This window comes from Lissotriton helveticus, chromosome 4_1 (assembly GCF_964261635.1).
Source record: "Lissotriton helveticus chromosome 4_1, aLisHel1.1, whole genome shotgun sequence".
NCBI classification, from domain to species: domain Eukaryota; kingdom Metazoa; phylum Chordata; class Amphibia; order Caudata; family Salamandridae; genus Lissotriton; species Lissotriton helveticus.
Window position 1 is genome coordinate 1,048,448,904 of NC_136063.1, and position 27,845 is coordinate 1,048,476,748.

Here is a 27,845-nt window from a genome sequence, read left to right on the forward strand (position 1 = left end):
CCACTCTGCACTCACCACTCCGCACTCACTACTCACTACTCTGCACTCACTACTCTGCACTCACTACTCTGCACTCACTACTCTGCACTCACTACTCTGCACTCACCACTCTGCACTCACCACTCTGCACTCACCACTCTGCACTCACCACTCTGCACTCACCACTCTGCACTCACTACTCACTACTCTGCACTCACTACTCTGCACTCACTACTCTGCACTCACCACTCTGCACTCACCACTCTGCACTCACCACTCACTACTCTGCACTCACTACTCACGACTCTGCACTCACTACTCTGCACTCACTACTCACTACTCTGTACTCACCACTCTGCACTCACCACTCTGCACTCACTACTCACTACTCACCACTCTGCACTCACTACTCACTACTCTGCACTCACTACTCTGCACTCACTACTCACTACTCTGCACTCACTACTCACTACTCTGCACTCACTACTCTGCACTCACTGCTCACTACTCTGCACTCACTACTCTGCACTCACTACTCACTACTCAGTACTCTGCACTCACCACTCTGCACTCACTACTCTGCACTCACCACTCTGCACTCACCACTCCGCACTCACCACTCACCACTCTGCACTGACTACTCTGCACTCACTACTCTGCACTCACTACTCACTACTCTGCACTCACTACTCTGCACTCACTACTCTGCACTCACTACTCTGCACTCACTACTCACTACTCTGCACTCACTACCCTGCACTCACTACTATGCACTCACTACTCTGCACTTACTTCTGTACTCACTACTCTGCACTCACTACTCTGCACTCACTACTCACCACTTTGCACTCACTACTCTGCACTCACTACTCTGCACTCACTACTCTGCACTCACTACTCTGCACTCACTACTCTGCACTCACTACTCACTACTCTGCACTCACTACTCACTACTCTGCACTCACTACTCACTACTCTGCACTCACCACTCTGCACTCACTACTCTGCACTCACCACTCTGCACTCACCACTCTGCACTCACCACTCTGCACTCACTACTCTACACTCACCACTCTGCGCTCACTACTCTGCGCTCACTACTCACTACTCTGCACTCACTACTCTGCACTCACTACTCTGCACTCACTACTCTGCACTCACTACTCACTACTCTGCACTCACTACCCTTCACTCACTACTCTGCACTCACTACTCACTACTCTGCACTCACTTCTGTACTCACTACTCTGCACTCACTACTCTGCACTCACTACTCACTACTCACTACTCTGCACTCACTACTCTGCACTCACTACTCTGCACTCACTACTCTGCACTCACTACTCACTACTCACTACTCTGCACTCACTACTCTGCACTCACTACTTACTACTCACTACTCTGCACTCACTACTCTGCACTTACTACTCTGCACTCACTACTCTGCACTCACCACTCTGCACTCACCACTCTGCACTCACCACTCTGCACTCACCACTCTGCACTCACCACTCTGCACTCACTACTCCGCACTCACTACTCACTACGCTGCACTCACTACTCTGCACTCACTACTCTGCACTCACTACTCACTACTCTGCACTCACTTCTTTACTCACTACTCACTACTCTGCACTCACTACTCACTACTCACTACTCTGCACTCACTACTCTGCACTCACTACTCTGCACTCACTACTCACTACTCTGCACTCACTACTCTGCACTCACTACTCACTAATCACTTCTCTGCACTCACTACTCTGCACTCACTACTTACTACTCACTACTCTGCACTCACTACTCTGCACTCACCACTCTGCACTTACTACTCTGCACTCACCACTCTGCACTCACCACTCTGCACTCACCACTCTGCACTCACTACTCTGCACTCACCACTCTGCACTCACTACTCACTACTCACTACTCTGCACTCACTACTCTGCACTCACTACTCTGCACTCACTACTCTGCACTCACTACTCTGCACTCACTACTCTTCACTCACTACTCTGCACTCACCACTCTGCACTCACCACTCTGCAATCACCACTCTGCACTCACCACTCTGCACTCACCACTCTGCACTCACTACTCTGCAATCACCACTCTGCACTCACCACTCTGCACTCACTACTCAGCACTCACTACTCTCGACTCTGCACTCACTACTCTGCACTCACTACTCACTACTCTGCACTCACCACTCTGCACTCACTACTCACTACTCACCACTCTGCACTCACTACTCACTACTCTGCACTCACTACTCTGCACTCACTACTCACTACTCACTACTCTGCACTCACTACTCACTACTCACTACCCACTACTCACTACTCACTACTCTGCACTCACCACTCTGCACTCACCACTCTGCACTCACTACTCACTACTCTGCATTCACTACTCTGCATTCACTACTCTGCACTCAGAACACTCACTCTGCACTCACTACTCTGCACTCTGAACACCCACTCTGCACTCACTACTCACTACTCTGCACTCACTACTCTGCACTCACTACTCTGCACTCACTACTCTGCACTCACTACTCTGCACTCACTACTCTGCACTCACTACTCACTACTCTGCACTCACTACTCACTACTCTGCACTCACTACTCACTACTCTGCACTCACCACTCTGCACTCACTACTCTGCACTCACCACTCTGCACTCACCACTCTGCACTCACCACTCTGCACTCACTACTCTACACTCACCACTCTGCGCTCACTACTCTGCGCTCACTACTCACTACTCTGCACTCACTACTCTGCACTCACTACTCTGCACTCACTACTCTGCACTCACTACTCACTACTCTGCACTCACTACCCTTCACTCACTACTCTGCACTCACTACTCACTACTCTGCACTCACTTCTGTACTCACTACTCTGCACTCACTACTCTGCACTCACTACTCACTACTCACTACTCTGCACTCACTACTCTGCACTCACTACTCTGCACTCACTACTCTGCACTCACTACTCTGCACTCACTACTCACTACTCACTACTCTGCACTCACTACTCTGCACTCACTACTTACTACTCACTACTCTGCACTCACTACTCTGCACTTACTACTCTGCACTCACTACTCTGCACTCACCACTCTGCACTCACCACTCTGCACTCACCACTCTGCACTCACCACTCTGCACTCACCACTCTGCACTCACTACTCCGCACTCACTACTCACTACGCTGCACTCACTACTCTGCACTCACTACTCTGCACTCACTACTCACTACTCTGCACTCACTTCTTTACTCACTACTCACTACTCTGCACTCACTACTCACTACTCACTACTCTGCACTCACTACTCTGCACTCACTACTCTGCACTCACTACTCACTACTCTGCACTCACTACTCTGCACTCACTACTCACTAATCACTTCTCTGCACTCACTACTCTGCACTCACTACTTACTACTCACTACTCTGCACTCACTACTCTGCACTCACCACTCTGCACTTACTACTCTGCACTCACCACTCTGCACTCACCACTCTGCACTCACCACTCTGCACTCACTACTCTGCACTCACCACTCTGCACTCACTACTCACTACTCACTACTCTGCACTCACTACTCTGCACTCACTACTCTGCACTCACTACTCTGCACTCACTACTCTGCACTCACTACTCTTCACTCACTACTCTGCACTCACCACTCTGCACTCACCACTCTGCACTCACCACTCTGCACTCACCACTCTGCACTCACCACTCTGCACTCACCACTCTGCACTCACTACTCTGCACTCACCACTCTGCACTCACCACTCTGCACTCACTACTCAGCACTCACTACTCTCGACTCTGCACTCACTACTCTGCACTCACTACTCACTACTCTGCACTCACCACTCTGCACTCACTACTCACTACTCACCACTCTGCACTCACTACTCACTACTCTGCACTCACTACTCTGCACTCACTACTCACTACTCACTACTCTGCACTCACTACTCACTACTCACTACCCACTACTCACTACTCACTACTCTGCACTCACCACTCTGCACTCACCACTCTGCACTCACTACTCACTACTCTGCATTCACTACTCTGCATTCACTACTCTGCACTCAGAACACTCACTCTGCACTCACTACTCTGCACTCTGAACACCCACTCTGCACTCACTACTCACTACTCTGCACTCACTACTCTGCACTCACTACTCTGAACACTCACTCTGCACTCACTACTCTTGTGATGTATTCCTATAGGTTCTGTATCGATCCCCCTATTCCTGACCCTATTCTGGTTAACAAGTTAACTAGCAGCCATCCCATGAGGCAGAAAACCCCCATGATGCAGGAACCATTATCTGATTAAGCCACACTACGGCACAGGAACGTGTTATCTGATTAGGTCATAACGCTTGCCATCTAATTAGACAAGCGATATTCCTCCAGCCCCTGATAAGGCATACGGAGTTCTCAAAACAAATCAAACCTATGACAACCTGGGAAAAACCCTGCGGCCATTGTTTTGATTTCACCGAGAACTTCAGCAAAAGAATGTGCTAACGACCAGGTCGTATGACATCCTTATTGACGTATCTATGTCCATCCTTACGTCCATCTCGGCACCTTAAAGGTATAAATATTACCGATATTGCCCTATGCAAACACACGCGGTGGTGACGAGATCGGAGCAGCCAGACTTGCCGAAGCCCAAAGCAGAGCAGACCCCGCTGGCGCAGCCCCGCCTTCCTGACGCGCTGAGAACGAGACGCTGCTTTCTCCTGCCGAGAAATCCAGCACCGGCGCTTCCGGGTAGCCCTCGCAGGCAGCCTGGAATATCGAGACCAGAGACGAGAGATACCATCCCTCATTCATGCTAGATTCCAGGTACAGAACTGAATAACCCCTTGCAGAGAATTCTTTAGTCAGTCACTTGGCAAAACAAACTTAACTTAAACTGCTACTTTCTACTCCCGCCCACGTATTAGGCTTAGGTCAGGTACATCTGGGGTAGGCGTAGTTAGAAACACCAGTTGAGTACGATTAGTCAAATGTATATGTGTATGTATCTATTTTATCCATTTTAAACCATCATATGGCTTAGAAACCATATCAATGTTTTTACAGTATTATTTTACACTTCTGCTTCTAATGTATGCACTTTACTTAACCATAAGTATTGCAATAATATCGATCCATTTCTCTTGTATGAGAAAAGAGACTGATCAATAAATAACATCTTTTATTGAACACGCCCGTCTCTTCCTTTTCTCTACAATCTGGTGAGACTAAGAATGCACGTACTGACTGAGTAAAATAAGTCGTCTTTTGTTTTCACACAACTCTAGAGATACACTCTTGATTAGGGGAGAGCAAAGTTGTCATGTTCTATGGTTGTCAGAAACTAAATCCCTTCTTGTCTATCCAGGGAGGTTCGACTCCTCCTTGCCTATTCGAGAAAGTTTCTAGTGAACTCTGAGCTAGCTGGCAAACCCAAAACTTTAAGTCTAATATCGACAGTAGTAGACCTAGTTAACGTCTGGTCTAGGCCTATACTATTGAAGGTATTATTCCAATGCGCAGAGCCTATTGGGATAATAGGAACTACACTACATGGCGCCCAACGCGTTTGGATAGGCGATAAAACTAACGTAAGACATTTAGAGTAACTCAGTCGTGCTTTTTCACTCAGACCCCTTTTTTCCCATAATACTCCAAAGACGTCTGGAGTGGGTGAAAGGTAATATCCGCCAGACCTCGCAGGAGGAAACTCCTATGTATGGTCCTTGGTTTAGTCAACGTTGAAGGATACACTGTTCCAAAATATTGTGCATCTAATCTTTGTTTCCATAAGAACCTGATCTGCAAACAAACAAAATAACCTTCTGGACAGTACAATGTCAGACAATGAAGGAGAAAGAGAGGCAGTTAGAATAGCAACTGAACTCGCAGCAGCTGATACTGCTATGCAAGAAGCAGACCCGGGTATAATAATCATCCCGGTCAACACAAGAAAATCTATAACTTTAAAACTTATAGAAAATGGACTGACACCTAGAGGTGGCACAGTCATATTCGTAATTGAGGCACACGAATATCGGCAGACAGAGGTATTCTACACATGGATAAACTTTCCAGCAGCAATGCTGTAACAAAGGTCTTCCACTATTACAAAACAGAGGAACCTCCTAATGAGTACACTCCTTTCGAGGAGGTGGAAGTACCACTTAAATTTCAAGAGCATCTGCTCTTATTTAATGGCGCCCTAAAACATAATAATCACATCACCAGGCTCGGTCCATTAGGTAGACCAGGATGAACGTGGCCGGTTCTAGCCGGATACACACCACATCCAGACATCGATGGGATGTCTGCAGCAGAGTTTTTAACACAGCTAAAACAATTAATAAAATTACATAGACAATAAGTCCAATATGTGATGCGGACTTCAACAATTCAACCAGCAATTAAAATTCCACAGCTGACCCCTCATCAGGGGAACACAAATAAAATTACACCACAGAACATACAATCCTGCCTAGGTAAGGTACCAGCTAAACGGGAACAAATACCATTCTGGTTAGCACAAAAAATCACCCAAATAGAGGCGGTGTTTCCAGACACCACCCCTGTGGATAAACACAGGATTCTGACTATCTGTCTTCCAATGGGAATCGCACCACACGTGGAGGACTGTGACACTTGGGGTACAGTCTTTGCTTCCATCTACACAAAAACGCACGGTGTTCAATCCATTTCGGTAATACCAGATGTGCTAAAACAAATTCAAGACGAATACGGTCCAGAACCCGCTTTAACTCTTGGTATGAAATTACTAAAAGACTTCAAGCAGGTCTCGGCTATATTATTAGCCAACATAAAGGGAGAAGCAGCAAACGTGGCGATCCGCCAGAGGTTAAAGGAGACAGATATAGCAGACCAACCAGCTGAAATTGCCAGAATTATAGAAAAATCCTATGAGGAACTAGGTAGAGATAGTTTAGGTGGAATACCAGTAAAACCACACCTGATTGAAAGTCCTGGAAAAATATTTTTTAATAATAATTCAACATCACAAAAAAAGAGCTGGGATGGAAACAAACAATCCAATCCTAAAGAAAAGAAATTCCAGTCCAGAGGAAGGTCTCCTCGGCGGAGAGAAAAATCTCCGAACCAAAGACACAGGTCACCCCAAAGTGACCCCTCTGGGAAAAGATATAACCTTAGAAATAGGGATAATATAAAGAAACCTGATAGATATCAAGACATTGATACACGTCCCTCTCAATCTTTTCAGACTTCCTCGCAGAAATCGGAAAGAAGAGGACGATCAGAACAAAGAGAAGAGCACGCCAAGTCCAAAGACAAGGAATCTGCTCATCTAAAAAAGAAACTACAATTTCCAAAAAAGAAGGTAGCCAGTATCAAGGTAGTAAACAATGCCGAGAATACTGAGGACACAACTGAAAAACGGAGAATGGGCTCAGACAATGCTAGACAGCGCAGCAGAAGTGAGCATAGCTCGCAAAGTCCTTATGAATCATCTGGAGACAGTGGACACGAATGAATATCTTCAAGTGGAAACTGCAGACACCAGAGTTAGCAAACCTCACAAAATATATGAAATAACTTTACGTATAGAAGGGGATAAGACTAGAAAAATAAGGGGACTATTTTGGGATAATCTCTCCAAGGGCTATGACATCCTTCTAGCTGAAAAAGACTGGCCACCAGAGTTTGTCAGGGAGTGCCCTCATGGCGAAGAAATAATTATGCCTGCCTTCTCAAATCATATCCCAATTCATAAAAAATACACACTTGCCAGAAAGTGGGCAGTAGCTCAAGCTCCTGCTTTATATAAAAATCATGTAGGATGGGATGAGGACTCTCCTCCTCACAAAACCCAGTTAAAATCACAACCTACTGCACAAAGGCAGTATCCAATCAAGCAAGAAGCTAAAAAACAGGTAAAAGAAATTCTAGATCAATTAGAATACCACGGGGTGATTGAAACTTGCACCTCACAAATGAACAACCCTTTGTTTCCTGTCTCCAAACCAGACAATTCATATCGTCTAGTTTTGGATTACAGACACCTTAACTCATGTTGCAAAACTTTTGCAGTGCAAAATTCGCATAGTGCTGCACTAATGAATAACATAGTGCGCAAAAAATACAAAACAACATTAGACATCTCTAATGGATTCTTTTGTCAAAACATAGCACCAGAGAGCAGATATTTGTCTGCGTTCTCAATAAATGGCACTCAAAAACAATTCTGTCGGTTAGCCCAGGGGTACAAGAATAGCCCAGGGGTATTCTCAGCGAAAGTAACAGAGTTACTACAAACATATGATGACGAAGCATTATCTTATGTCGATGACATATACCTAACAGATGATGACTTGGATACTCACTTGAAGAGAGTGAACACCATAATACTTGGGTTCGCAGCAGAGGGTTACAAATTCAACTTTAAAAAAATCAAGAATTGCCCATCTAACAGTCCTGTTCTTAGGATATGAATTATCAAGTGAAGGCAAAAGCCTGGCTGACAATTTCCTAGAGAAATGTGCCGTACTCCAAGTACCTAGAACACTAAAAAACCTACAGTCAATTCTAGGCTTCCTAAATTTCGGAAGAACATACATTGCAAATTACGCAGAAAGGGTCAAACCCCTTTATGATCTAATAAAACCAGATTTTAAAAGAACCAATTGGACTCAATTACACACAGAAATTCTGAGATCCTTACAAACAGACATGTTAATTAAAACAAAATTAGAAACACGTGATAACACACGCAATCTTGTGATTCGAGTCATCCCAGGAAGATGCGGATTCACATACCTGACCTCTAATGAGGGAGAAAAGGTACCAATTGCATTCAAATCACACTTGTACACAGAAGCTGAAAAGAAATTCAGCATTAAAGAAAACATTGTTCATGCAGTTCAAACCGCAATAGCTAGAGAAAAAGATCAAGCGGACGGTAGACACATCACAGTCAGAACAGCAGAATCAGCCTTTGAGGCATTAACAACACCGTGTAATTTACCAACAACAACATTGAATCCGGAATGGATACAATGGGTGAATTCAATTACAACGGACAAAGTATACTACTACTTTGATCCAGAACTAAAGGAATTGAAAAATCTAGAATATGAAAGAACATTCCCTCTGCCAATCGACATTCTGCCCGTACGACAATACGCTTGTGTAATCTATACAGACGGACATGCTCAACCCTCCGTTTGGGGAGAACAAGCATACAACCCCACATGTGAGATTACAAAAGAAGTGTGGCGCGGAGGTAATCTAAGACCTCTATTAACAAAAACACTCAGTAGAAACTAATTCAGAACAACAGACTGAAATAATAGCATTAAAAATGGCGCTAGATAATGCGGATCGCGAATTCCCGACACTTATAGTGTCTGATTCATATTACTGCGTCAAATCATATAACAACGATTTGCAGACATGGATTCAAAACGGTTACAAAGATGACACAGGTGCAACAATAAAGCAAAAACTGCTTTGGGAACAAATAGTTCTGTCACAAAAAGAACTACCAAAGACTCACGTGATACATACACTGAGTCATCAGCGTGATGGCGTTCACGTTGCAGGGAATTCATTGGCTGAGACAGCCACAGCGGTAGCAACTAAATCGGCTTCCGTAGCTCGAAAAAAGCGTACAGTGAAGTATATTGACGGTGAAACAGTGCTGGCGGTGAAAACGTCATCAAAAGGCGACTGCTCAGCGCTACCGATCAACTATCCACTCAATTATACATACATAATCGATGCAAACTCCGTCCCTTTTGCTCGAATCCCTGGAGTGGGGGATAGAGTGATTCCAAACATGGACAGGAGAACCTTGTTAATAGCAGACGCACGTATGGGCGAGGGTCTCAGACACCTCAAACTAAAAGATTCTCTGGAAGAATTACAATCAAGGTATTGGTGGCCAGGCATGAGCCTGCATCATACCATGTTCGTAAAGAACTGCCCAAACTGTAACAGAGATCGCAGTGGTGAGAGAAACGGTGTAATACCGTGTCGTTTCACTCAAAGAAAAGATCAACAGTAAAAAGCAAAGCGTCCGATTAACATATACAGGCTAGTTTCCACTTATAATGTAGATCACCAGCGCTCGGCTGACGTCTGGACTGTTATACAAAGATTTGCGAGTCTAAATGGCATATACGCTAGAAGCATGCTACGTTTGACCATTGTTTTCACTCTAGCCCTCCAACCTGAGGGGAAACATGGCCAAATGAGCATAGCACAGCGGGACTCTTCTCACTTCCTTCCTGAGGGATACGGGATGGTGTAAAGAAAAAACCAAGGCATAAAGCTATCTATAACAGAAAGGATATTAGGTTCGGGAGCTGGGTGGGTCAAACATCTAATAAGTGTCCAACGTAGTCTAAATAACCTGCCAAGAAATTCTCTGAAGGGATTCAGTCCGTACGAATTATTGTTTGGAACTAGGATGTTAGTCTTAGACCTCGACAGTCAGACTTCAGTGGTGAAGGAAAAAAGCTTTGATATCAAAGATCGTTAGGCTATTTTGCAGGACTTAAACGAAACAAGAAAAGACCTGAGCAACATAAAGTTGAAACAGCAGCCAACAACCACTGAAGAACCACCACCTGTCCCAGCAAGACCTGTCTGGATTCCAAAAGTCGGGGATCTAGTCAGAGAAAAGATCGCGGTAAAGAAGGAATTTGGGCCTTCTTACAGAAAAGCAGTTCCTGTCTTGTCTATCAACGGGACAAGATCAGTTGTACTACCGCCGCTTGCTGGTAAAAAGGAGAACCGAGTTGTATCCATCGACCTGGTAAAACCACAATCATGTGGCCGATAACAAATAGTAGGCCAAGTGGACTCCCGAAAAGTAGTAGAACACCAAGATTTGCTACAAACACAGAGGTTCAATCTAAGAGGCTAATCACATTCGAAACACCTACAGAACTACAACAAGGACTATGCAACAATGCAATGGAACTTAGACCTCTGAAAACCCAAATAAAAACATTTAGCAGAGACACACCAATCTATAATGAAGTAACAAACGACTATGCAAGAAACAGTAATCCTGAAGCAATTGGAACAATTGACAGAACTGCATCCGGCTACTTCATAAACTTCGATGATTCCTCTGAAGGCTTCACTGAATCAAAAACACAGCCATCAACAAAAACCTTTAAAGATAAAGTTAAAGTACTTTTGAAACAACTGAAAGAAACATATCTGATTTCTCCATGGATTGAATTTTGGGTGGGTTTTGGTGCATTTATCCTCATACTTTGGCTCGTCATGGTACTAACTTTGGGACGCTTCATTGAGGGAAAATATGCTAAAATGGACACAGCAAGTCAGAAAATCAACTTGATGCTCAAACCACACACATCTTCACACGTCGAGAAAAGAGAACTTTCTTCAGTCAACTTCACAGCCAATCCTATACCGGGTGGGGTAGCATGGGACAACACTGACTACGAAATTTATGGTCCGGTTGAAATCCTGAAATATCCACACCAAATTAAGATCTCGTTGAGTGACTTTGTAAAACCAAGCTCATTTGCTGATGATTGGGACTTTGAAAGTATAAATAATATGATGTCTGACTTAGTGATGTCTGCTAAATTTACCAAACATGATTATTTGCAGGGTTCGACAAATTATGATAGTATGTACTGTTATAACCACTATGGTAACCATTTTCTACATAGATCTGCACAACCTAGAAATGTTTTAAATTATAATCAATGGGAACATTGTGCAACCCCTCCAAAAGGAAGCTCAAGAACCGTTTATGACAAATATTCATACTTTTCAGGTTTTAACACAAGTAATGCTGAAACATTTTATTTCAAATTGTCAAATAAGACAGGGACAAAGACCATGATAACAAACACGAAATTGATATATTCAGACTTATTCTTTGAACAAATGAATACTTTTGGTTTTGATTATTGGGACAAAAATGTTGAAGTAAAGAGTGTTTGGGGTACAAAAGAATGGCAAGTACAGGGTATAGAATCTTTGTTTAGAGCCTGCATGATCCCAGAACAAATTATATTTTTAAATGACACTGTTCAACAAACTACCTGTCTTGGCCTAGCCAAAATCAAAGACTTAAATAAACCGTCTATTCCAAAACCAACAATGAACAGCAATAGCTCTACAGATGAAGAGATAGACGTAAATTATGTATTAAACCAAAACAGAACACATCCTGATTGGAAAAAGTGGTTGATCTGGCCCACAGATACTAATAACTGTCAAGACAGATTCCTGAACAAAACACAGGGGTTCAAAATGACCAGGCCAGACCCTAGATATTCCCAAAGACAACACCCAGGGATAATAACCACCTACAGTGTGGGCAAATTATGCCTTCAGTGGCTACAAACTTCCACACTGGCAGAAATTAAGCAACACCTAACTTTACTTACTGATGGTGCTGACTTGCGTGATTTCATTATGGGACCACGCAAAGAGCGTCAGAAACGTTTCATAGCAGCCTCTGTATATGCAGCATACAACGAGGCCTGGAAGGTGACTCAAATTGAGACAGCAGAAAGTATACGGGAAATTGACCGTATTAATTTGGAAAAATCACTTTCTGTAGTGGACAATGGGTTAATGACTCTGTCCTCCAGAATTTTTTCTCTGGACAGCATTGTGTCTTCAGCAATCGACATATTATCGCAAGACTTACTGTTGTTACAACACGGTCAGTCCCAATTGCGTTCTATTGTACAGCTTAGCTGGACGTTACAAAATCTGCGTTCAGGCTATGTGCCTTGGCGTTTAATCAACACAACGTCACTATTCAATATCTTTAACCTCACTGATAAACAAATCAGTATGGCACAAAAGGGTGCTGATTATACAATCCTGAGCATTGAGAAACTCGAGAGATTACCAGTGACAATGTCAGAACGACCTGTCAGTGAATGGATAATACATGGGATAATTAATATTTCAATATCTACCTTCAGGTTTCAATACTGCCAAAAATATATACAGGCTGGCATGTACGAAAAATTGGGAAAAGGGTACATTAAAACAACATGGAACTTGCCCTATTCACATGCATGTGTCAGTAATAAAGGACAGAAAGTGTTTCTTAGTGGCAATAATTGTGCGATGTCACTGAGCGGTACACTTCTGTGTAATGGAATTAGTTTGCATGGAGCCTGTGAAGGGAACTCAAATAACCTTTCATGTCACCAACTAGGCGCACCTGCAACAGAGATAGAACCATTCTTTCAAAGACTCTATAATGGGAGTTACGTTCTAATTGTGGACCGCAGATGTTGTAGTCTTATGCCCGGGACTCCTTATCTCGTAACTACGACTGCGAAGGTCAAGTGCTGTGGACGCTTATTGTTCCCCAGCTCCCTTCCAGACAGGGAGGCAAGGGCATGGCCCAACTTGAAAATTACTTCTATTCGAATAGATACTTTAAGCAGAATGAAAACAGTGCTTCTTCAGACGCCGACCAGGCTCAAGTCATCAAAAGAAACGTATGATCTCCTAGTCGCAAGGACGACTGCAGAGATTCACTCATTGTTATCAACTAATTCCCCCATACATTTCGCAGAAATCCTGAATGAAATCTTAAATATTTCTGATACCAGTGGAGTCTCAAAAGTATTTAAGACAGTATTTTCGATGGCATTAACACCATTCAAAGCCATACTGGGTATTTTTCCAGATTTTGTCCATTCGATTTTTGGCGGACTTCCCCTCATTTTGGGACTAATTGCAGGAATCCTATTCCTAGTCCTTATATTTCGTTATGGCAAACCATGTCACAGACAAAACACCTGCGACAAGGGAAGAAACAATCCTAGCCATTGGATACCGGGACCGGATATCAAAAATCCTGGGACTATCCCGGCTTAGAGACCTGAACATGACTTGGTTTCTTTCATTTCGACCAATGTGGCAACGATGTGTTTTACCTGTATTAAGGTGCTTGCTATGCGGAGAAGAATGCGTGTTAGACACCTGTCTGACGCTACAATCGGATGCGCCAATGGATGCAGAAACATTGTTGAGTCCAATAAAGGCTCATGCTTTGTGCTGCCCTCAACGGCTACCAATCCTGATGACGGCATTCGTGGAAGCTTCACCACTACGATTAAGGGGTAGTGAAGTTCAAGATGAAAGCAGCATTGATCAGGTACGACCTTCTGTCAGCAATTCTAATCAAAACGTCAATGGAGACAATCATGCGCACGAATGCATGGTTACACCTTTTTCCGAGTTAGTGGAACTCTCCCAGGAAGCTGTTGACAGCTTTTTCGACAGTCTAAATGATATGATGTTCTCACCAGAGCAGAAATAGAGACTTTTGAGCGAGCTCGCACACGGCGTTCCCTGAATCTGGCCTTCAACTAGAATAACAAAATACCATGAACAATTTTCCCTCCAGTTCACGGACAGCAATTTTTTTCAGCAGCCCCAAAAATATTTTTACGAATTTTTCGGGACACTTATTTTCTGCTTAAAGTAAGAACTATTCTTAGAGAACTAAAATTTCTATTTTTAGATACTTTATAGACATTAGCTGCCCGCCGGTATGTTCATAATTATTTTATTCTGTGATGGAATGGTCTCGAACCTTTTTTCTGTATTAAGAGCCATTTCATGTGTAAATTCTCATATACAAATTAGTGATAATGTATAGATATGCGTGATTACTTTAGCATTATTCTACAGCTTGAGTGCATATAATACATGTGACTGTTTTTTCCGTATATTTGATAATTTCAAAATGCATTTATGTATTTTGGGGTGGTAAGGTATACATGATACTCTACAGTATGTTTTCCTATGAATAGATTCGTAAATATGTCCATAGTTAGCGTGGAGTGGGTGTGATGTATTCCTATAGGTTCTGTATCGATCCCCCTATTCCTGACCCTATTCTGGTTAACAAGTTAACTAGCAGCCATCCCATGAGGCAGAAAACCCCCATGATGCAGGAACCGTTATCTGATTAAGCCACACTACGGCACAGGAACGTGGTATCTGATTAGGTCATAACGCTTGCCATCTAATTAGACAAGCGATATTCCTCCAGCCCCTGATAAGGCATACGGAGTTCTCAAAACAAATCAAACCTATGACAACCTGGGAAAAACCCTGCGGCCATTGTTTTGATTTCACCGAGAACTTCAGCAAAAGAATGTGCTAACAACCAGGTCGTGTGACATCCTTATTGACGTATCTATGTCCATCCTTACGTCAATCTCGGCACCTTAAAGGTATAAATATTACCGATATTGCCCTATGCAAACACACGCGGTGGTGACGAGATCGGAGCAGCCAGACTTGCCGAAGCCCAAAGCAGAGCAGACCCCGCTTGCGCAGCCCCGCCTTCCTGACGCGCTGAGAACGAGACGCTGCTTTCTCCTGCCGAGAAATCCAGCACCGGCGCTTCCGGGTAGCCCTCGCAGGCAGCCTGGAATATCGAGACCATAGACGAGAGATACCATCCCTCATTCATCCTAGATTCCAGGTACAGAACTGAATAACCCCTTGCAGAGAATTCTTTAGTCAGTCACTTGGCAAAACAAACTTAACTTAAACTGCTACTTTCTACTCCCGCCCACGTATTAGGCTTAGGTCAGGTACATCTGGGGTAGGCGTAGTTAGAAACACCAGTTGAGTACGATTAGTCAAATGTATATGTGTATGTATCTATTTTATCCATTTTAAACCATCATATGGCTTAGAAACCATATCAATGTTTTTACAGTATTATTTTATACTTCTGCTTCTAATGTATGCACTTTACTTAACCATAAGTATTGCAATAATATCGATCCATTTCTCTTGTATGAGAAAAGAGACTGATCAATAAATAACATCTTTTATTGAACACGCCCGTCTCTTCCTTTTCTCTACAATCTGGTGAGACTAAGAATGCACGTACTGACTGAGTAAAATAAGTCGTCTTTTGTTTTCACACGACTCTAGAGATACACTCTTGATTAGGGGAGAGCAAAGTTGTCATGTTCTATGGTTGTCAGAAACTAAATCCCTTCTTGTCTATCCAGGGAGGTTCAACTCCTCCTTGCCTATTCGAGAAAGTTTCTAGTGAACTCTGAGCTAGCTGGCAAACCCAAAACTTTAAGTCTAATATCGACAGTAGTAGACCTAGTTAACGTCTGGTCTAGGCCTATACTATTGAAGGTATTATTCCAATGCGCAGAGCCTATTGGGATAATAGGAACTACACTACACTCTGCACTCACTACTCTGCACTCACTACTCTGCACTCACTACTCTGCACTCACTACTCTGCACTCACTAATGCATTGTTAAATAATACGTGATTAAAAAGAACCCATTTCATTTAAATGACCAAAATGTGCTCTTAAGTCTCGAGTGCAGTGTCAAGTGATAGCATGTCTTCTAATTTAGTGCCAGCTTTCTTACCTTACTATTTGGCAATGATTCAGGCTTCCGTTTCTCGTTTGTTTGTTGTGCTGTTAGACTAGGTTTTGCAACATTTGGCACCATCACTCGCATTGTTCACATCCTGGCTCATCTTTATATTTAAACGTGTGCTGAAGGATAATTTTCCTACCCATGAGTTGCAACAAAGTCCGGGAAGCTTTGGAAGCGCTCTCTCGCAGAAAGAGACACCCATTTCTCAGGCTGGTCCCTTTAAACAGTGGATTAAAATAACTTCCACGGCTCCTGCTAAATTCAGGAATAGTTTGCAAGGCGCTTTAGCGAACATTCAAATGTTGACAGTATTGAGCAGCGATGGTTCCCCTCCGATGTGCGCATTGACATCCTTTTCAATAATTCCTCCTTCCTTCCTCCCTGGTGACATCAAGGATGCGATCCATCAAGGTTCGCCATTAAAACAAAAGAGGGCTGACACTTTTAAAGAGCACACGTGAGGTGCTAACAGTAAAGAAAGTGATTAATAATGACAGAAAATGCCTGCCGCGTAATCGATGTGAGTACGTGTCCCTTTTATTTTTGCTGCATTGTGAGTTAGGTAAATAGCGCCTTCCTGGTGATCAATTTGTTAGCTGTGTTTCCAGCTGTGATTTAAGTATATGTTACAGAATGGCAGCTGCAACAGCATGAAGATAAGCAATTCATTAAATGGAACACCACCTTGGCTTCACAAAAAAGGAGAGCTTCGACTGAGATCTCAACCCCATTCTTTCTTCCGAATTTCTGCACTTCCTTCAAAATGGGCTGAGTTTAGCAGCACCTGTTTGGTGGGCAGGCATTTTAGCATTACCCACATGTGACCGAAGAGTTTGGCTGACTGCAGTAATTCATGTAGTGCACAGACTGTGAATGCGGGTAACGAGTGAAACATACGAGCTGCCGATTTCAATGCTGCTTTTTAAAAATAACGCGCACCACTTTCCTTGGCCAGTAACACTTTTTTGAGAATCCCTGGAAAGGAAACCAGCATGCGCACACACACAGCTGAAATTAAAAAAAAATGGAAAGGAACGCTGGCCGGGAGCCAGCATGCGCACACACACAGCTACAATGTAAAGCAAGAGAGGCGAACGCGCAGTGCTGCTCGTGCGAGGAATGGTGTTTACTCTGTGGGGCTGACGTGAGCACGCGCGCCCACCATCTGCCTTGCGAGCCCAGCATCTGTCTTCAATTACCGCAAGCCATGACAGCTGGTAATTGAAGATTTATGACCTTCTCCTGCTCGTGTCCGCACGGAATATGCAGGAAGTGGAGAAACTCAAAAACGTATGGCCTATTGCGTGCTGGCTTGTAAAAACACAGCCATGCGCGGGCCTATTGACATGCAGCTGACATAAATTCCGAACACAATTCACGCGCTTCTCTGGAATGTGTAGGTTAGCTCGCCGAAGTGCTCTCTAGAGGACTCTGGCCACACCCACTTCGTGGGATGTAGGCCGAGCCCTAAAAAGGACTATGCCCTCTTGGACGTTTTACTAATAATGAGCCGACGTTTTGGGGCCGCTCCACAAAGGCACGTAAGAATGCCTAAAAGTGTACTCCTGCAGTACTACTTCCTGTACTCACAAATACTTTTTCGGACTCCGGCACCGTTATATTGTTCAGTGCTTGAACAGTCGCTGAAAGATGTTGCTTTAAAATCCAATTTTAACACGTGTTGATTTTTATGAATAATACCAACAGCGAGATATTTTTCCGAGAGACAATAAAAAGGCTATTCGTTAACCACGGCTTTCCAAAAACAAAGATACTGACAAGCCCATTTTGTCTTGCATATTTTACACGTTTATAACCTTTCAGCAAAGGAAGGACTGTTTCAAACATTATAATGAGCCTTAATGAGCCTATCAATAAGAGATAATTTACTGAAATAACCTTTATAAAAAAAAATCTACAAAACTATTTTTCCTCTCAGAAAAAACAAACATCGCCACTTACCTGTGAATGCCTCTCAGACTCCGAAATATCACTTCGTGTTAACGGTATTAAATTATTCTGTACACTGCTTTTTACCAGGTTCGGTTCTTGAACACTATTGTTCCATCGACCATAGATTCCACACCTTTCACGTACTTCCGTGTTGCCCTTCGGCTCGTTTTTCAAGGTTTTACCAATCATACCAGAATTTGTAAAATGAGGAATGTCGAATGAATAATTTTTGTTTTCTGTATTTCTGTAAGCTTCAGGTGTACTTGCATTCCAGTTAAAACAGGACACACTGCACCGCTTCTTTTTGTTTGTAACGAGATTGCGGTTTTGTTTCTGAGAATCGTCACGGCTAGATTCATGGCCGATCTTCGAATTAAAACATTTCACAAAGTGTTTCCTTTTGATAAATGAAATGAACTTTTTTTTCTGTAACCGCGACTTACATGGATTGCCCAATTCTTTTTTTCTCCCATACTCCTTTTCTTTCTGTAAATGTTTATCAGCCATCAGATATGTATCATCATTGAAAGTGAATTCTTCAATGCCGCTGTCCCCATCATAACTTTCAATATTATGGGCATCTAAACGAAACACAAGTTCTCCTTTAATTGTCACATCTTTAAGAATGTTCACATCGGTGACATCCGGTTTTAGCACGTTGAGGTGTGGCTCGTTATTTGCTTGATGGTAATTTTTCTCCAGTAGCTGTTTATTAACTGTCCAATTGATATAGTTTTTAAAATCGATTTCGTGGAAATTATCATTATTTTCAATAACATTAACTTTTAGCCAACCTGGCTCCCCTTCACTGTTTTCATCTTTTAAAAGTTCTGTGTTTTTGCTGTTAGGATTTGACTCATTGAGAACAGAGTTCCTGCTGAAAACCTACAATGAAAAGAAGTTAGGATTTATTTTTGAGAATTCGAGTTGAAATTAACAGGTTCTCTTTTATGTATATTATCACATCACTTATATTACCTAAAATGCAAACAAGTGCTCAAATCAGGTACACATATTAACATGTGTTCCCACTTTTCAAGTAAGAAATGCATTAATTAGTGCCAGAAATCACTGCAACACCACTTGACATTTAAATAGGTTGAATACTGTGAGACATTTGGTTGGTTTTAAAAAAAAAATCTTTTTATTGATTTCAGCAAACAACAGTACAGATTTCACAGTTAATGCAGCGTTAGATTCACCATTATCATTGACGCGGAACACATGGGTCAATTTAATAAGTAATCCCAAACCTTGGTTAGATTGTTCTTGCATTTCAAGTGTCTAGTTCGTCTGAGGCTTGTGACCGTACTCTGGGCAGTACAGATATCCCCCCTGTAGGCATTCCATTTACCCCATATTTGCATCCACTTTTTCGGGCACCCCCTGGGCACATATACTGTTTTCTCCCTGAACATGCAGCAGACCATATCTTTTTCTCATTCCTTCACTATCAGTACATCCTGTGCCCCCCATTTCTTTGCTATGTTTCTCTAAGGCATTGGGTTGTTGGTTGACTGGAGTGTGAGCCTTGCTCAAAACACAGGCACAAACCCCTGCAGGGTGAACAACAAAAGGTAACTAAATTAATCTGTGATTAACTCTGGGTAGCTTGGCACAAAAAGCAGTCAGGCTGAATTTAGAGGCAATGTGTAAAGTATTTATGCAGTACTCAATTAGTAATAACGTAAAAAGCACAAAACAGGAAAATTACCAAATCAATTTAGAAAAATAGAGTACATTTTAATACATTAGTTGACACCAAAATTAAATAAATAAATAAAACAATCTGTAGAACCAAAGTTATGAATTTTTAAAGTTTTCACTGAAATCTAATGCTAAAAGATGAAAGCTCCAACCGAGGAGGACACCTAGTCAAAGTCAAAAGTTAAGGTCGACCGCAATGGAGTGAATTTCGAATACAAGAAGTGGATTGGGCCAAGTCAGCACTTACCTTGGGACTTTGGAAAATTCTTGAAGAAATATGTCTGAGAAGGTAAAGTTCAGCAGAGCAAAGCTGGAGGAGGTGCCCAAGGAGGGATCCTCATGATCAGATTGCCTTGGGTTGAAGCCGCAGTGAAGATTTCTATATTCAAACTTAGTTGCTGAAATGTAAGTCGAAAAACTCCAGCGGGACGAAGCAGAGGGCTGTGGCCGAAGACAGTTCCATGATGTTGGATACCCATTTGTCAAAAGACTGCGGAAACAGATTTGCTGCTGCAGAGAAGAACGTAGTTGGAGAGGTCACAAAGTCAATTTGACAAGCGATGCACCTCGGGCAGATAGGCAAGCAGGTTGGTCCCACTCTCCTCCTGGTTCTCAGAGCACCTTTTTGCCAAATTTTGTCTAAGTCCTCAATTTTGTTTTTTCGGCCTCTTGAGCACCTTTAGCACCGCAACCAAGGTTACAGGATTAGTGACACACCTCTTGGGGGTTCAGGACTCACTCAGGCAGGGTCCAGGTGAGGGTTCAACATGGTGAGAACCTTTACTGGACCTGTGGCCCTGAACAGGAGGCCAGCAAATTAGCCTTTGGAGTCACTTCTGGTAGTCCTGGGTGTAGGTGAGGATGCAGGACTCAACAGCTGGTCGGCCTCTAAGGGTTTAAGGCAGTCTTTAGGCAGCAAAGCAGGCCTTCCAAGTACAGTAGCAGTCTGGCAGAGTGCACAGCAGGTCACAGCAGCAGGTAGTCCTCTTAGAATCCTTCCACAGGCCCAGTAGTAAACTGAAGAGTGGGTTTGTAGATCATGTTTTTATACACTGATGCCCTTTTTCTGGAAGGTGAGAGAAGCCTCTGGACTGCATGGAATTGCCTGACTATCCTGTTCTGGCTACAAGCTAGCTGCAGTGACAATAGAGGATGATTGTTAGGCCCTTTGTCTGAAAGGAGTGCATAAGTTATCAAGGTGTAATTGGGACCAGAGCGCTCCAAACCCCATTCTGCCAGCAGATGGCCCACTGAGGCATACCTAATCCCTCTATTGTGTGACTGTCTGGGAGGAACCCACACAGTCTCGCTGTCAGCTACACCATGTCATGTGACCCAAGCAGGCTGCAGACACAAAGGAGCTAAGGGCAGGAAAATGGAAAACTCCTAAAAGTGGCATTTTCAAAATTGTAATAAAAAATCTGACTTTACTATTGAAGAAGGATTATCATTACAATTTCATCGGTACCAATCATGACATAACTGCTGGTTCCCAATTAGGAATTACAGCTTATTAAATGTAATAAGCAATCCCAAATATTATCCTATGGGAGGGGTAGGCCTCACAGTAGAGAAAAACGAATTTGGGAGCTTTTAACTTCCAGGACATATAAAACTTAAAAGTACATGTCAAATCTTTTAACCCGTTTGCTGCTCTGAACATTCCGCGTCACTGCGGAACGTTCTATTAAGCGGGCGGGGCTGCGTCGGCCAATTGACATGCACAGAACTACTGAGGTAGTGCTCGCGATGGCCGTTGGCCGACAGCAGCAGCAAACGGGTTAATTACACAGCACCCTGTCCTATGGGCTACACAGGGTCTACCTTCGAGGTGACTTATATGTAACACATATAACCAAAGGGGGGAAAAAGAGGTGATATACAAAGGGGACTCGACTTCCTGTCATTTGTAAATAAGCCAAAAATAGTCCACTTGATTGAATATGACTGTTCTGTCGTTGTAATCCTTGATGTTTCAGGGAAAACTATGAGTTTTCTTAAAATAACCCTCACCCACCAAAGTGACTCATGGTGGCATGCTTCATCATCGGGTTCTTCCTGCCGTGCTGCGCGACAGGGTGTGCTACGATACGGAGATGTGGGAGCACTTTGTTGGGTGTAAGACTATGAGGGAAGGGAGTGGGAGGGTCAAGAAATATAGTAATGTTAAAAAGTACATGGCTATCTATTATTCAAGATAATGATGGAGACTAGTCTAGCCACAAACCCTCCTTGGCCAGATGGAAATTTTTCCAGCAAAGTGTACTCTTTTTTCTTCATTTCTGGTCAGCTCTCTCCCTAGGCATTGCGTTTTAGAATGTCTTAAAAGGTTAACTCGACTGCTATTGTTGACAAGCACTAAACATATCAAACCAAAGTTTGTGCAGTTTCCCAGACTTTGTTTTATCATAGTGTGACCTCATTCCTATGTCAGAAAGGTGCCTTACCTGTGGTCCACAGGGAATTTTGTCCTGGGAAATAAAATGTGACTTATTTTGCAATAGATAAGTGGAGGCAAATAAAATGGCAGGATATATTACAAACTATAAAACAGGTACAAGGAGATTAGATTAAAAAAAATCAATGTCACAGGCCTGACAACTTCAAAAGAAATTTCACTGTGTTTTGGAGAGGGCAGGACGTTGGAGGGGGTGGACTTTATGTCTAGAGTGCATTCTGGTTCACTTTTATTTACCTTACTCCGCTTCCTGGTTCTAGCGGTCCTCGTTTTCACCAACCACCCAGCTTGGACTCGTAGTCCCAGGGTACAAAGCCAAAAATAGCCTGCAGCTGCCGAGGTGGGAGGCTTGAGCACAGCGATATAAAATGCTGCCTCGACCCCTGTGGCGCAGGACACTGCTTCACTTTTATTTACCATGCACCACTTCCTGGTTCTAGCGGTCCTCGTTTTCACCAACCACCCTGGTGGGACTCGGAGTCCCAGGGTGCAACGCCAACAATAGCATGCAGCTGCAGAGGGTTAGGCGTGAACATCGCACTATAAAGCGCTGCCTCAACCAGCGACAGGAGGAGACGGGGCGGGCCACCCCCTTTGAGTTCGACTTCCGAGACCATGCAACTAAAAGCTTTGGTAGCAGCAGAATTGTGGTGCACCGTGTGGGCAGTGTTACAACGTTAAGATAACTGAACTCAATACGTCCGGAGAGTCAAGTGCTCGCCACTGTAAAATAAGCTACTGTCGTTAAACTCAAAAAGAGAAAAGCTCAGCTCTTGCTTTCCCTCACCTGCGGTTTTTGCGTGTTTATACTACATTAAATACTCCAGCACGAGACTCGAGCCGCATAGTGAAAATGATTAACTCCTTTGCATACAACGTGGGGTAGTGGACTTTGACGTATTTGTTTACTGTTAAATTGTGATAAGGGTTGGATTCAACACTTGGAAATACCTGATAATAACTTATTAACTATAGTAGTTGAGTTGTGTACTGTTAATTTAAAATGTGCCCTATATCCCCCCTTTTGTATTTCTTTTTACACCTAGGAATATGTATAGCATACACTCCCCACTGGAAATGGGAACGAGAAAGCATCCAACCTCTGTCTGTAAGAGCAGTACTCCAGACAAGTCCCAAAATACGCTTCTGAAGTATATTACAGGGGCCATGGGGGCTATCAAAAAGCAAATATCTACGGTAGAGACGGCATTACATATAAATAACGATTGCGACTATGTTCTCAAATCCGATATCTCAGGAGCATCATGATTCCCAAGCACCTGACTGCATATTAGAGAATCACACTAGCCACATTTCTAATACTAAGAAAGACATGGACCCTAGAAAGGACCACAACATATGCAGCAAAACTAAGGCAAATTGCTGCATTCAATATCATTCTGAAATTATTTCACCAACAAAGTCCAATTCTTCTGCCCCCCCGAAACGGGTCAGAAAGCCATGGACTAACAACCCTGGAAGCCGTATATTACCAGAGACCAGGGCCGTTTCTAGGTGATTTGCCGCCCTAGGCGAGAATTGGAAAACGCCGCCCCCTCCCTTTTACTACCATCACACTCTCCCCCTGTCATCCAGGCTAGAAGAATTAGATATAAAAAGCATTAGATATAAAAGAACTTGTATTTTGAGCTAGCAGCATGAAGACTGGTTAGCTGCATGTTGTACACTCCTTACTGACAGCGAAAGTATTCACAACTCCCTATCATTACCATTAACAACGAAGAACAAGGAGTTTAACCCGAATGCAGAGTTTTCTCACCACTTTTTAGGAGGTTCACTCCATGCTGGGGGTCCACAAAATTGTGATTTTTGTTTTCAAAATCGACATCTCTTTTACAAACATTTCACAAAATGACACACATTTCCTAAAATGCTCTTGCCCAGTATCTCAAATAAAATGTACACACAAGGGCTTACTCCAGGTAATAAAAAAAGTCACAAAAGATACCAGCAGGAGACTGGTTTGAGAACAAATTTATCTCAACCGCAGTTCTAACGTTCTTGCGAGGACTTTTCTCCTTGATCTAGTGCCCTCTGGTTGAAAAGTAAGCAACATTTTACAATAGCAAAATAACAAAACTTAATTTATAAAATTCATGCAATGCCGATATTCTCATTACTTGTGATTTTGCAGCTGTAATAAAACTTTCACTCAGGCCTAATTATATCCTAGAATGGCAAATTGTCTCAAACAATAGCAGGGACGTTTTTTTCTCTCGATTTACAGATAACCCTGAATCTCCCCATTATGCTTCTATAACCTTAATTCTTTCACATACACACTTCCAGATGGGCCGTCTCATGACCCAAGGCCTGGAAGGAGACGAAAAACAAGCGCTGGCCTTTGACTGCCTGCCCCCCTCTCCTTGATCTGTTCTCTCCTCCGTCCTCTCTTTTCTTTCTTCTTCATCCCCTTAGGCAATTCTCTCCTCACCCCTCCCCTGATCCCTCCTCACACAGCCCCCTGTATCTTTCCCTGTCTCTGTACCCCAGCCCCCCTCCCTCCCAATGCCCTTGTCCTTCCGCAGCTCCCCCTTCCAGTGGTGTCCTTGGGGCTGCCAGGTCTCCTCATCGCCTGTAAGTTCTTAAAGCTCAGATGGTAAGTGCAGCCCACAGGCCTGTCATGTCATCTCTCCTCTCTCATCCTCTCCTCTCCTCACCCCCACCCTGCGCTCAACCCTCCTCTCTCACTCAGCTGCCATTTGCACCTTGCCACTCCACGCCCCCTCCACCTCCCACCTCAATGTGTATCCGCTCTTGTTCTTATCTCTATATGTACTCCTGTACCTCAGTGACTCTGTCAGGCCCTCTGTGTCCCTGTCAGGCCCTCCGTGTCCGTCCGCTCCACTGAATGTTTCAGCTTTTTGTTCCTCTGTCTACACGAGGCCATGTGCCTCAATGTTGTACTCTCCTCTGCGCTGTCATGAGTAGATAGGCATCGTGAAAAACCCTACGTGTATATTTATTGGGGAGGTGGTCCCTGCAGTCCTTTTGTACACAGTTTTGAGAACATAAACACCCGCCGCTGAGAGGGGGAGAAGAGGGGCAGAGCAAGACCTGTCCAGAGACGGAGGCACCGGATCACGCACTCGCTTTTTACTCTCAGGAGAGCTATTAGTTGCCAGCTGTGCTCGCCCCACTTGTCACCCCCTGCCGCACCCCCACCTTGGTGCATACCTCCGTACCTGACTGTTTCTCTGCCTCTCTGTCTGTACTGTGACCCATGATGACCTGTGATGACCCGCACAGTGCAGCCATGCTGGCACAGCACATATCGTGGCGCACATGGCCCCCGCCCCTTGCACCAAACGTGACATCACGTGATGTCGAATTGTAGAAGGCATACACAATTTCTCCCCCTTTTGCCTCCCTAGCCATTCTGCCGCCCTAGGCGGCCGCCTAATCCTGCCTAATGGTAGAAACGGCCCTGCCAGAGACAGTGCGACCTAAGCAAGCAATTAGCATTCTACCGGTTATAGAACAACATGCCCCTTGACAGGAATCGGATGCCGGTAGCGCACTAACTGCTCTCAGCGCATACCGAGCTCCGAAATGCCGGAATCAGACTACATTTCCTGCCGTCCATAGCGAGCTGCATCATGTGATTCGGGTGCGACGCCGGGAGCAGATTCAAAGAGCGACGGAAATTGGGCAGAATCGCCGATTATTCGTTTAGTTGCAGAGTCGGACTTCTCACGCCTGGTTACGACGCTTTGTCAAGGGAGGTAAGTGTGCTTAGGCACATATTCCTGTATGTAGGAGAGTGGGGTCTGCAATCCCATGGCCACCCCAGATTTTTGCTTTTTGCTTCACTGGTTTACGACTTTCCCTGGCTGTGGGCCTGCTAATCAGACCCACAGCCTAGCTGTTCTCTCTCTAAATTACAACCATGTACCCTAGGGGCATTTACCAATTGGTACTGGGCCATCTTATCAGTCCCTGTACAGTATACCTTAGGTATCCAGGGCATAGGTGTACCCAGGGCCTACCAGGGGCTGCAGCATGTATTATGCCACCCCTGGCTAGCCACCCAAATCTGACACAACTGGCTGCACGACAGCTGGGGCAAGGTGGTGTAATCACCCTTTGCTTTAGATATAGTATTCCTATATCTAACCCTAAAATGGACACATATATTCCTATCAGTCACTTCTATGGCAGGCCTTATCAATCCTGAAGGCAGAGTGCTTGGAATTATGTGAGATGGTGCTCTGGCATGAGCTGAGCCCGTTTGCAGCTTGCGGAACCAAGTCCTTATAGCTGTTCCATGATAACGCTATACCATATACTCTTAAGTGCATTATAATCCTGGCGGTTAAATGCTAACTTTGACATAGCATTATCAAAACATGTCGAGTAAGGTGTCATACGAATTGGAATACTAACCCCTCGCCAATTCTGGCGACAGGGTTAGCATTCCACCCTTCTAGAGGGACACGACATGTATGTAACTGTAAACCCCAGTTAAAGTTAACTCAAGCCTCAGCATCACAAAATGGATGCTGCCACCACAGACACAAGTCTGACCTCCTGCTGCTGGGAGTCCTTCCAGCGAGGGAGACTCAGACAAAGGGTTTCCTGCCTTGGGAGGTGCTAGCACCACCCCAGACAGGATTTTGTGTATTAGGTAGGCCAAGGCTGAAAGGAATGAGACATGCCTGGGGCACACAAGGTACCCTGTGCATACACCGGTTCCAACCAGTTGCTGGGGCACTCCAGCCCCAGCTCTGGCGGGAAACTGGACAAAGGATAGGGGGTGTAACCACCCCCTTCCTGGTCCCACCCAGGGGAGGGACCTAGTCGTAGTGCAGCCCCCTTTAGCTGAATAAAGGTAGGAGCTGGTCCCATTCCCAGTTAGATTACTCTTGACAACTTCCACGAAGAACTCTTGACATGCGACCTCCTGAACATCAGAAGACTGAAGAATCTCCCCTATGGTCAGGGAGTGACCATCCTGCTTCGCAGGCACCATCAAGCTCCTGTGCGGTTTGCTGCAAAGTCCTTCCATCCCGGAATCCGACAACCCAGCTCGACAAGACCCGGACTTCCAGACCTCTCTGACCTCTACCCACATCCACAGCACAGCTGGGACCCGTGGGTGCGACGAGCAACGTGGAGACGGCCATCTTGAAGAAACCTGCACAGCGCTTCCAGCACGACCCCTGAGGGTTCCTCAAGTGAGTGCATTGGGGACTGAGAAGCCCCACACCGACGCAGCTCCTGCACCAATGAC

The 27,845-nt window shown here is 44.2% G+C and overlaps 1 protein-coding gene across 1 annotated transcript in view; it reads right to left on the reverse strand.

Moving 5' to 3' along the window:
* Nucleotides 1-27,845, reverse strand: part of LOC144828105 (uncharacterized) — a 431,229-nt gene that overhangs the window by 198,014 nt on the left and 205,370 nt on the right. Inside the window, exon 2 of the mRNA XM_078686230.1 lies at nt 18,436-19,311. Coding sequence (XP_078542356.1) covers nt 18,436-19,311 — 876 coding nt within the window. The remainder of the gene's footprint in view (nt 1-18,435; nt 19,312-27,845) is intronic.